The sequence below is a fragment of the Cnephaeus nilssonii genome (genome assembly GCF_951640355.1).
Source record: "Cnephaeus nilssonii genome assembly, chromosome: 16".
NCBI lineage: Eukaryota > Metazoa > Chordata > Mammalia > Chiroptera > Vespertilionidae > Cnephaeus > Cnephaeus nilssonii.
This window is the reverse complement of record NC_137087.1, coordinates 50,704,791-50,717,729: the sequence shown is the minus strand read 5'-3', so window position 1 is coordinate 50,717,729 and position 12,939 is coordinate 50,704,791. Positions and strand designations below refer to the sequence as shown.

Below are 12,939 nucleotides of genomic sequence, written 5' to 3'. Positions count from 1 at the left end.
CTATTGCTTCATCTTCACAGAAAAGCAGAGGGTAATTTCTACCTAATGACATACAATTTCAAAAGAAATCTTCAAGTAAAGAAGGAAAGACAGTCCTAGTTTCTTGGTAGTAGGTGAACACGTTGCTGCCAGTTTTAACTGCATCAGTGTGCATCTGTTTCCCATTTGCTCTGCCCCTGTTGAATATGCAAACTCAGATTACTTATTCATGTTCCAGGATAAGGGGCTATGCCCGAGTAAAGGTGAAGAAAGAGAAAGAATGCCATTGCTACTATAAAAATCCCTTGACAGTGAACATTTTCTGCTCCTCTCTGGCAAGTGTCCCGGCAGCATGATGCCGCTCCCAGGGTAAGGTGACCATTTGCTGGGTGACAGAAATCTTAATGTTTGCTTTTCCTCAGCAATGCATTCTCTCTCTCTTTGTGGGAACTGAACAAAAGTGCTAGTCCTCTACCCTGAGAGTTGTTATGAAAGAAACTCCATTTAAGAATGAACTAAATGTTTTTGAAGTCAGGGTTGCTATTGCTTAAATACTTAGAAAAAAAAGAAATCCTCCAAAATTCATCTTATAACTTTTCTATATTTATATTATATGACTATTATACCACTAGTCATGTTTCTCTAAATTGCATTATTTTCTTTAAAATTAGTACTTCACTTATTTTGACAAAATGCTTAACCCATTTTTGCTAATCACCCCGTATTTTATTTATTTTTTAAATATATTTTTATTGATTTCAGAGAGGAAGGGAGAGGGAGATAGAAACATCAATGATTGAGAAAATCATTGACTGGCTGCCTCCTGCACACCCCACACTGGGTATTGAGCCCGAAACCTGGGCATGTGCCCTGACAGGGAATCGAACTGTGACTTCCTCGTTCATAGGTCGACACTCAACCACTGAGCCACGCCAACTGGGCCATATTTTATTTTTTTTTAAGTTGCAAAAAGCTGTATAAACGTTACTCTTAAAACCACGTTCCCAAGTCCTATTAAATAGATTGCCATCTTAAATTAAAAATAATTTTTAAAGGACTGTTATGAGTTTAAAGCAGGGGTTCTGTCCTAGCCGGTTTGGCTCAGTGGATAGAGTGTTGGCCTGCAGACCAAAGAGCACCGGGTTTGGTTCCGGTCAAGGGCCCGTACCTTGATTGCAGGCTCCTCCCCAGCCTGGGCTCTGGTCGGGCCTTGTGCAGGAGGCAACCATCGATGTGTTTCTCTCACATCAATGTTTCTTTCTGTCTTTCCCTCTCTCTTCCACTTTCTCTAAAAATCAATGGAAAAATATCCTCGGGTGAGGATTAACAAAAAATAATAATAAAAAGAAAAAATAAAGCAGGGGTTCTAACCCTCACTGAGAGTCAGATCACCTGGGGGAATTCAGAATTGAAGTGACCAGGACACCATCCCTTTCGGATTTTGATCCAACTGGTATAGGGACAGACTCCCACAGTGTTACATTTTTAAAAGCTTCCTCCATGGGTTTAAGCATGCAGCCTAGGTTAGGAACCACTGATATAATTCAACAGAATATGAAACTATTTTAAAAATCTTCTTTTAAGTGAAGGCAGACCTTTTCTTAGGCAAAATAAAACATAGATATTTAAGAAAAATTTGTCTCTAATTGTACAACTATAAATGAAAAGCCATATAAAACACAAAATTTAAAAACAAAATTAAGTCACAAAACCAATTATTTAATTGAAGCTATAAAAAAAGAGGCAATATAATTGATAAAATAATTAGGAAAAGATATTTAGCATGTTTCAAAGATTTAAAACAGTAACAGGACACTTTACAAAAAGTTGTGTGGGAAATAAAATTCTTAAACTATACATAGAAATGTAACATTACAGAGTATCTTATAAAATACAATGACTGAAATATAAAAGGACTGTGTGTACTCTAAATTTGAAAACTATTATTAATGACCAGATATTTAAGTTTAATTTACAGTTCCTGGGGATGAGAATCATAATATTATACATATCTTCCAAACCAGTGGGCAACAGTTTCCAATTAACCATGAGTGGTATCATCTTCTACAAAGTCTTTGGCCATCTCTGCTGTGATCACATCAATATGACTGACCTGAAGAATAAATGCCAAAAATAAAATCTGTTAAATCTTAAAGAAATATATCAGTGTTCCCACTGTACAGGGTAATAGTTAAAATATACAGCCTATTACCTGTAAATTTTACATATCAAGTCAAATGATTCTAAAACATGGACTGATAAAACCTTTATTTATAACTAGAGGCCCAGTGCACGAAATTCGTGCATAGGTAGGATCCCTAGCAACTGCCGGCTACCAGCCGGGGCCTCCCTTCCTGCAATTGGCCAGCCGGCCCTGCCCCCTAGTCGAACTCCGAGTCGAGGGGACAATTTGCATATTAGGCTTTTATTATATAGATTATTATATAGATGGTTTGTTCAATGTGTGAGTTTAAAAACATTCTGCCTTTTAATGCTCTGAAGATATGGACAAGAACTTATGCCTATGTATTATTTTGCTGTTTCAGAGAACATTAAGGCTTATTAAAACACCAAGAAAAACGGTCCAGCCAAATATAAATCAATGTACTTAACTGTTAAAGACTTCATTAAGAAGCAACGAATGACTAGATAGGAAGATACTGTCTCTTAATGCCAATGGAAAAAAAATAAGTGCAGTGAATACCACAAAAAAACTGCTAAATCTCCTGTGTACTTTAAGTAAAGTTTTTTCTTTACAAAGACATCATCAGATGAGCAACAACTTTCTAAGTTTTCTTTCATGACTGAAGTAACACAAATAAGAATTCAATATAATGGATTAAATACTACATAAACTTAAACTTCATGTAAAAAAGTTACCTTGTTTCTGAATTTTACACCATAGAATTTGTCAGCTGACTCAAGCAGTTCAGGCCTAAAAGTAGTTGTAATAAATTGAGCATGTACAGCAAGTTCCATAATCATATCTGTAAAAAAAAAAAAAGTAATTTAACAAGACCCTTTTCTCAGTAATCTTAAAATTTAAAATGCAACTATCTTTACTCTTAATATTCAAAACAGCCTGTGACTATTTTTATGCATATACCTACAAAAATTACCACCTTAATTTCTTAAATTAGAAATAAATCTTTAACCCCAATATCTTAGTTCCAGAATATAAAGAAGCAGTAACTTCTAATACAGCATTAGAAATAATGAGAGCAAAACGCCTTTCCCCTGCTACCACCCCCAAAGATATATATATTTTTTAATTGACCTTACTGGTGTTTTTATTTTAATTTATTGATTTTTTTTTTTTTTATTTTTTTAGTGAGCAAGCAGAGAGAAAAATCACTGTGTTGTTCCCCTCATTCATGCACTCACTAGTTATCTCTTGTATGTGCTCTGACCAGGAATCAAGCCCATAACCCTGGCACATGAGCTTCTAACCAACTGAGCTAGCCTGCCAGGGCTTCCCCAAGATCTTCTGAACTTACTAAAGATCAAATACAGATTCTTTAACCACATAATCAACAATGTTTATGACAGAAACTACTCAAACATTGAAATACAAGTTTTAAAATGAGCAACTTCTACATTAAAAAGTTTAACTCAAGTACAATTTTCTTTTTTTTAATTGATTTTTGGAGAGAAGGGAGAGAGGGAGAGAGAAAGAAATTGACTGGTTGCCTCCTGCATGCACCCTCAGACTGGGCGTTGAACAGCAACCTAGGTATGTGCCCTGACTGGGAACCAAACCCAAAACCTTTTGGTGTACGGGACAATGCTCCAACAAACAGCCACACTGGCCAGGGCAGTAGGATTTTCAATTGATTCAAAAAATTACATCTTTCTCACAGAACTTTGCAAAGAAGTCTAATGTAAATTTTAAAAACCTATTAAAAGATAAATTTTATTTACTAACTAGAGGGCCGATGCACGAAATTCGTGCAAGGGGCTTGGCCCTTGAAGCCTCAGCTTAATCTGGAAGGGTCATCTGGAAGTCATTCTGCTGTTCGGTCTAATTAGCATATTAGCTCTTTATTATATAGGATACATATCCTATCTAGTAACCCCAAATCTCTCAAGCAACAAGAAATCACTATAAAATCACTATAAATCATTTTAGAGCATGTTCTTATTGCTAAGTGTAAAACCAAAACTGTACCTGACACAGCCTTTCTGTGCTGAGCATCCAGAGCCTGGTCAATCTCATCAAACAAGTAAAAAGGAGCTGGGTCACATTTCTGAATGGCAAAAATGAGAGCAAGAGCTACCAAGGATTTCTGTCCACCTGAAAGCTGTTGCATTTCTCTCATTTCACCTTGTTTTCCTGTAAATGACACCTAAGAAAACATTTGCGTCAATATCCGAAAGGGGTTGAATCACAATCATCTCTTTAAATTAAATTGAATACATCTATTTAGATTTGCAAAATATTTACAAATTACAACTATGATAATTACTGAGGAAAACTGGATGTAAAAGCATTTACCCTGATTCCAACTCCAGTGAACTGGTCAACTGATGGGACACTACTTTGTGACCCAGAACCCCTCTCACTTTCACCACTCCCTTCTCCTTCATCCTGAGACTGGCTGCCCTCAACATCTCCTTTCTTCATCACCAAAGTAGCTTTGCCACCAGGTACCAGCTTCTGAAATACTTCACTGAAGTTCTTGGATACCTTAAAATAAACAAACAGATAGATATATAAGGTTGGGTGTCAATTCAAATATAAATTTTGCTTATGTGGAACTATACATCTTACTGCTTAAAACAAGACAAGTATGTAAAAGCAATCAGAAGTATTTTTTTAGTATGCATTTTTTTAAGTGACTTTTTTTTTAAATATATTTCATTGATTTTCCGCAGAGAGGAAGGGAGAGGGATAGAGAGCCAGAAACATCGATGAGGGAGAAACATCAATCAGCTGCCTCCTGCACACCTCCCACTGGGGATGTGCCCGCAACCAAGGCATATGCCCCCAACCGGAATCGAACCTGGGACCCTCCAGTCCGCAGACTGACGCTCCATCCACTGAGCCAAACCGGCCTCGGCTAATTGACTTTTTTTTAGAGGGAGGGAGAAGGGGAGAGGGAGAGAGAGAGAGAGAGAGAGAGAGAGAGAGAGAGAGAGAGAGAGATTTGTTGTTCCACTTATTTATGCATTCATTGTTTGATTCTTGTACATCCCCTAACTGGGGATGAACCCAAAACCTTGGTGAGTAGGAACAATGCTCTATGCTACCCAGCAAGGGCCAGAAGTATTTTTTTTTTTTTAAGAACAATAACAGATGTGATCCTTTTAAGAACTGTGTAGCCCTGGCCAGTGGTGTGGCTCATTTGGCTGGTTGTCATCCTGTGCACCAAAAGGTTGCCAGTTTAATTCTCGGTTAGGGTATGTGCCCGGATTGTGGGCTCATTCCCAGGTGAGAGGTGTGCAGGAGGCAACTGAGAGATGTTTCATTCTCATATTAATGTTTCTCTCTCTTCCCTCCTCTCTCTCTAAAAAAATACAATGAAAATATTTTTTTAAATAATCTTAAAAAAAAAAAACTATGTGTAAAACATTCTAGTTACTATGTTAGCAACTTATGTGCTGAATTTATTCACATGTATTAGATCCAACTATCAGTGGGAAAAAATCCTTACAAACTGAAAAATAAACTGAATGATAGCTGAAGCTTTTGTCATGTGTGTTTATTTATTACTAAAAGAAACATACGACTCTAGCCGGCTTGACTCAGTGGATAGAGCGGTCAGCCCTTGGACTGAAGGGTCTCGGGTTGGATTCTAGTCAAGGGCACAATACCTCGGTTGCAGGCTCCATTCCCAGCCCCAGTCAGGGTGCATGGGGAAGGCAATCAATGTGTCTCTCTCACATACATGTTTCTCTCTCTGTCTCTCCCCTCCCTGTCCCCTCTCTCTGGGGAAAAAAAAAGGAAAGAAACATACCTGTTTGAAAGTTAACTGAATAGCTTCATATTTTCGAAGTTCGAGTACATTCATCAATTCCATGATTGATTTGTAACCCCTATCCAATTCTTCTTGTCGCTTTATTAATTTTTCTTTTTGCTCAGAGAAATTTACAAACTGGTCTAAAGCTTTTTTGTTAACATGACTGTACTTCTTCAATTCTGTGTTGCACTGTTCAAGTTTTCGAAACAACTACAAGGAGGAAAAAATGTATACGTAAATTCATATACAGAAAAATTTGCAATGAGATTTCAAATTTAAAACCAACAAGATTTACCTGTTTGAGACTCAGTGTTTGGTATTTTTCAAATGCTTCCTGGGGAAGTGATCCAAGTTCTCGAATTTTCTTCATACATTCTTCTTTCTTCTTCAGTAGCATGCCTTGTCGATTTGTCATCTTTTCTAGTTCCTTAGTGTCATGGTTTATAGCATCCATGTGTTCTTTTTCCATATTTTTCCAGCGCTCCATACTCTTCTGAAGTTCCTTAATTCCAGCTTCTGTTTTATCAATGGAATTGTCCAAATCTGAAGTGGGGAGTGGGGGGGGAAACAAATTAGATCGTAATACCTATTTTACAGACAGAATGTTATTTGACCAAAGGTTTTATTTTAATGGTCAAATCTATCCAAATAAATAGGCTTTTTCATGTTTGTTTAAATTTTACTGTGAAAAATTCATAAAACATTTAATTCAGGATAAATTAGAAGTTTATATAAGAATCATGAGTATAGTTTTTATTATTATTTAATGTTTACCTTTAGAAAAAACTAAAAAAGAATTTTCTACTCAGTAAGTAGGCGGTAAGAAAATTGATTCAGTTATTTCATACTTTTCTCAAAATTAATAATTTACAATCTCAAAATTGTCACAAATATTTCAATAAAACAAAGATTACTATCTATAATCAACACCCTAACTCTGTTCACTATAGATTGTTTATGATAACGGAAAACAAAAAATCATTACTAGATAATTTTGCCTTTTTGAATATTTCATTTTGTAGTAAACAATGTTATAAAACAAAAAAGCTAAATTTAACTAAATATCTAAAAAAATTTACTAAACAATAATTTACCTTCTGATCGTGCCATAGTGTCTTTTACTCTTTTATTGATGGCTTCAAGTTCTGAGGTTGTAGCAGTGAGAACAGTACCCCCTTCTGTCTCTCTCAGTTCATTCAGTTCCTGCAACACAAAAGGAACTTATGAGCATTCATCCACAAAATATTAATGTTAGTTTCAAAATGTTATGATTAGCAACAGTTTCTATAGCTGTTATGTTTGAATAAACATTCAGAAAACAAAAAAATATACTTCATACAATTGCAAATACTTAAAGTACCATTACAGGGGGAAAAAGTAATGATATAATTACTAAAAAATTTCTCCACATCTACCTTCTACTTATAAAATATTAATAACTTTTACTGAGTACCTAGATTGTGCCAGGATACAAATACAAAACAGTATTAGTCCTGAAACTGAAGCTTAGAAGTATTAAATGATTTATCTAAGATCATACACCAGGTGGCAATGCTAGGCAGGTGATCACACTGCTAGTCTTTTGGTCCCCAAAGTCCATGCTCTCAAACAGAGACTCTTATATGTACCTTCAAATGGTTATGGTCGTCAAGGAACTCCCGAAAAAGAACATACCTGTTCTACTTGGTCCAAGCGTTTTCTCAAATTCTCATTGAGATAAGTCTCTACTCGAGTAATAATACCTTCTAATTTAATTCTTTCATTCAGCAACTGTCTGTTTTCCTAAAAGAAAAGAAAAGTATTTGTCTACATAGGCATGTACATTTCACATACAGGAATGCTGTTAATTTGCTGTCATCCCTATTACTTGTGTTCAAATAAGCATTATGGAGTTTTATACCATTCCAAAGACTATATTTTCTATCTTCAAAATGCTAAGTTTTTGTGCCTGGTTCTTTTTATAAGCATACTACCAAAAATGTTTTTCTTTTCCTGCTTTTAATTTTTTGGGCTTAATATTATTTAAATCTGTTTCAATAATAAAATGTTATTAAAATGTTTAATTCAAATAATATTGAATATGTAAAGATGGTCATATTAATAAATATGGCAAAGCTAACAAGTCAAACCTTACTAGTGATAAATATGCACTAAATAAGATAGAATAAAATGAAGATTTCTTGTATAATCCTAACATATACAGAATGGTTTAGGAAAACTTATTAAAATCTTTTTTTATTTACTCTTATGGATAAGTCCAAGTGTCATTTTTACATTTTCTCAATAATCTTTCACATTTCTTTATTAGCAAGAAAGATACTTTCCACAATAACCAGTTATCAACAATTATTTTTCCTGTCAATTGTACTTGCCTGCTGAAGTTGACGAATTTCATCATTCAGTGCATCTACTCTCTTCTGATCTTCCAGACTAAGTTGAGAAAGCAAATCAGTTCCCAGCTCTGCTTTTAATGATTCTCTCGTGGACTCCATAGCATGCAAACTTGCCTCCAAACTTTGTAAGCTACGTTGCTATAAGACAGATAACTCATGTATTAATAAAGGTATTAGTTACTGTATCACTTATAATAGTAAAAAATTGTTAACCATCTACATTTGATATTAAAGTGAGCTAAGAATCATATCAACTCAAATTAACTATTAGGTATCCATTACATTTGATAATTAGAACTATGTAGCAATAATATTCATGATGCAATACTATGGGGCTGTGTGAAATACCATATCCTATGATCAAACTATATAAAAATCTTCACATATACTCATAAGAACCAAAAATAGTTGCTAGAATGTATTGGGGTAGAATAATTGCGGGTAATTTTTAGAAAAAAAAAAATTGTATTAGTACTGATGTACCAAATTAGTTTTCTCAAACAGCTTCACGTTTATAAGACCAATATATATTTTCACTGTAACAGCAGTTACAATTTGCTTTCTACTCATTTTAAAACTCTGAACAAAATGCAATCAAATATTCAAATAACTCCATAAATAGTATTTTACAGTCAAAAATGATTAAATTACAAATTCATTACTACCAGACAGTACTATTATGCCATAGTTCAAAATGCCTATTTGTTGAAAGAATTTGGAAAATCTGAATGTGGGCTAGGAAGAGACACTTTAGGTACCCTTGGGTATAAGTGTGGATAACCTATTTAACATGGTTCACCCAATTCTATTAATTAAAACATCCTATCTAATAAAGATGAAATATGCAAATTGACCATCACACCGTCACAAAGATGGCAGCGCCCACAGCAGAGGAGGAAGGGTTTCTGTAAAACAAGATGGCTGCACCCACAGCAGAGGCCGAGTTGCCGTAAGAGCCTTAACGAGCCATCAGCAGGGACGTGAGGCTGCACCCCCCACCCGGTGGGGCTTGACAGGGGACGTTAGGTCGCGCCCCCCGCCCCAGCGCTGGGCCAGGGGACCTCAGGCCACACCCTCTGCCCTGGCACCGGGCCAGGGGAACTGAGGCCACACCCCCTGCCCCGGCGCTGGGCCAGGGGACCTGAGGCCGTGCCCCCCCAACCCTGGCGCCGGGGGACCTAAGGCTGCGCCCCCCCCACACCCAGCAGGGCTTGACGGGGTCCCTGAGGCTGTGCCGCCCACCTGGTGGGGCTTGACGGGGGACCTGAGGCTGCACCCCCCACCAGGCGAGGCTTGACGGGGGCCCTGAGGCTGCGCCGCCCACCCAGCAGGGCTTGACGGGGGATCTCAGGCCGCGTCCCCTACCCGGCGGGGCTTGACAGGGGACCTCAAGTCGTGCCCCCTGCTCCGGCTCTGGGCCAGGGGGCCTCATGCTGTGCCCCCCACTTCGGCGCCAGGCCAGGGGACCTGAGGCCATGCCCCCCGCCCAGCAGGGATTGACAGGTGACCTCAGGCTGCGCCCCCCCACCTGGCAGGGCTTGATGGGGGACCTTAAGGTGCACCCCCTGCCCTGGTGCTGGGCCGGGGGACCTCAGGCCGCGACCCCCCGCCCCAGCGCCTGGCCGGGGGACCTGAGGCTGCACACCCCACCCTGCGGGGCTTAATGGGGGCCCTGAGGCTGCGCCCCCCGCCCAGAGGGGCTTGACAAGGGTGGGGACAGCCTGGTCTGGATCTCGCCCAACAGGGATGGGGCCAGCTGGGTCTGGGTCTCGCACAATTTTGAGGCGCCATGGGTGGGCGGGGACTTGACTCTGGGTCCCGGGGCGCACCCAGACTCTGACAAGTGGAAGATTTTCATATACATTTTACTAATTTTCTTTCATCTCTGTCACTTCTATTATAGAGAAAGGGCAAATAGCAATATTAAAATATTTCCTCTAATTAATCCCCTTTTAATGTGCACAAATTTCGTGCACCAGGCCACTAGTTTATAATAAAAGGCATACTTACGAACCTTTGGCATAAAAGTTTTTTCTGACTGCTGCCTCTTCTCTTTTAGCATCTTCATTTCTGATAATATGCTATCTCGAGATGCTTTAAATTTCCGTTGCTGGGTCTCTATCTGCTGCATTTGGTTCATCAACTGGTCAATTTCATTATTAATCCATATGCAAGGCTAAGGAAAATTCTCTCCAACTTGTAAATACATCTTATGTTCTAAACTCTTTTCAATTCTTATAAACACATTTTGTATGCCCTTCCTCTTCTTTACCCTTAAATAAAAGTTGTTTCCTCAAATTTATGGACCATAAGAATGTTGAATTAAATGGTGTTCACCCCACCATTTCTCTTTCAAAATAACATGTTATTTTACTAATAGCTATACCAATCAACCAATCAATATTCTTGGAAAACCCTAGAAGCAGCTAAATGAAATATAACAGTATTTTTTAACATCTTTTCATTAAACAAATACTTATTGTGTAGTCTATTATGCTTAAAGCATCAATTATATATGGAAGCTATGTATGTATGAAGAGGCCTTGCCCAATGTGGAAGAATAATTCTACCTCACTGGATTATCAAATATGGAAAGGTAGTTGGTGTCAATTTTCTTTTTCCTAGTATTTCACCATGCTTTCTTAGTGGTAAAAAGTTGCCAAATTTAGACAGTTCTCAAAGTATGCTATGTAGACCTCTGCAAAGTCAAAACTAGGATATTTACCTTTTTCTCAGTGCTATTGCTTTCACTGATGGCACAGAAGCTATAAACTCCTATTTTTAAAAAATGCCAGTTTCAATTAAGAATATTTTAATGAAGCAGTAAAAATGATTATTTTTGCTGCTCGAGTATCTGTATTTTTAGTATCGTGTGACATAATGTGAAGTAACATAAAGCACTTTTGCCTTAAACCATGGCTGTTTTAAGAAAATGAACAGGCACAACTATTTCATTTGTAAGCTTTTTTATGTATGTGTGATTTTGAGAGTACCTTTATTAAAGCTGAGGACAGTGAAACAAGGGCTGAACTAGCCACGCGTAATGGCACACCATTTTTATGGATTTTGACAGCCATTTCCTCCACCCTACTAAATCTCAGCCAAATGACCGCGAGATAATAAAATCTAATGGACATTTTCAACCCTTATATATTTAATTTCTATGAAGAATGTAGCATTTCTGATTACCCCTCTCCCCTTTCTTCCATGAAACACTATCCTGGTTTTCCTTCTACAATTTTCTAACTACTCCTCCTCAGTTACCTTATAACCTTAAATTTTAGTGTTTCTTGAGTTCTTTTCGCACAGAAGCAGACTCACTACTAGCTATTTATCAACAAAGTAAAGGATCAATGCTAAAATAGTTTTTTCTGCCTTCAGAAGTTAGCCAAATATAAGCTTCTGTACTTAAATAAAAGTCAAAGTAAAACACATGGAATTTTTTCCCACTGTATATGAGAAGACACACCTAACATGCAAAAGATTATATATTCTAACCAAAATGCAGTTCTTTCTCCACAGTAGCACAAAAAGATATTTTCAATATTTCTGCGCAGGTTTTCATTGAGCTTTGCTTCAAGCTCACCTAGTTCTTCTTCTGCTTTTCGAACATCTTTTTGTAATTCAAGTCTAGATTTCCTTGTGTCATAATAACCTCCAGTTAGAGCACCCCGATGACTAACTTGGTCACCTATAAATAAAACATAAGAAAGGTAGTAATTCTTTATAACAACTTTACTCAATGATATACTTACTTACAATCAAACAACTAAAGGTTTTATCTATTTAATGAGAATTAAAAAGAATTTAAGCTACTCTGAAAAAAATTTGCTTTCCAATATTAAAATATGTGTTTAAAAAAATGTGCCTTATCCGGGTGAGCCTGGGCCCCGGGTCCGGGCGAGGCCGCAGGCCCCTGGATCCGGGCGAGCCTGGGCCCCGGGTCCGGGCGAGGCCGCGGGCCCCTGGATCCGGGCGAGCCTGGGCCCCGGGTCCGGGCGAGGCCGCGGGCCCCTGGATCCGGGTGAGCCTGGGTCCCGGGTCCGGGTGAAGCCGTGCCCCCGCTGGGTCCGGCCGAGACCAAACCAGAGGGAGTCGGACCTGCATTATCACCATTTGTCCACCATCCAGAGCTGAGGGGTCAGTGCCGACATGTACTCATAAGGAACTGGTGGACATTGATATTGGGTCTCAAAAGAACTGTTGGTCCAGAAAGAAACTCACTACAGACTGATTTTTTGCCTGTCAGCATAACTATTATTGCCCGTCGCACATTCAATTCTTATAAGTACATCTCTAGTGACACATGATTTCGCTCATCTAGGGGAAATGATGAACAACATGGACTGATGAACAAGAACAGAACCAGAAACAAGGAGGCACCGATCGGACTATCGGGCCTCAGAGGGAGGATAGGGGAGGGTGGGGGGAGAAGGGAGAGATCAACCAAAGGTCTTGTGTGCATACATAAGAGCCTAACCAATGGTTAAGTTCAACAGGGGGTTGGGGCATCCATGGGGAGGGGTGTGGGATGGGAATGTGGGGATGAGGACAAATATGTGACACCTTAATCAATAAAGAAATTTAAAAAAAAAAAAAATGTGCCT

General features: G+C 38.4%; 1 protein-coding gene across 1 annotated transcript in view; it reads right to left on the bottom strand.

Moving 5' to 3' along the window:
- Positions 1-1,677: 1,677 nt before the first annotated feature.
- Positions 1,678-12,939, bottom strand: part of SMC3 (structural maintenance of chromosomes 3) — a 31,155-nt gene continuing 19,893 nt past the window's right edge. The window contains exons 19-29 of the mRNA XM_079794009.1: positions 11,871-12,023; positions 10,347-10,498; positions 8,312-8,470; positions 7,614-7,721; positions 7,034-7,142; positions 6,235-6,482; positions 5,937-6,149; positions 4,475-4,666; positions 4,148-4,325; positions 2,860-2,966; positions 1,678-2,092 (exon numbers count right to left, since the gene is read on the bottom strand). Coding sequence (XP_079650135.1) covers positions 2,021-2,092; positions 2,860-2,966; positions 4,148-4,325; positions 4,475-4,666; positions 5,937-6,149; positions 6,235-6,482; positions 7,034-7,142; positions 7,614-7,721; positions 8,312-8,470; positions 10,347-10,498; positions 11,871-12,023 — 1,691 coding nt within the window. The 3' untranslated portion in view covers positions 1,678-2,020. The remainder of the gene's footprint in view (positions 2,093-2,859; positions 2,967-4,147; positions 4,326-4,474; positions 4,667-5,936; positions 6,150-6,234; positions 6,483-7,033; positions 7,143-7,613; positions 7,722-8,311; positions 8,471-10,346; positions 10,499-11,870; positions 12,024-12,939) is intronic.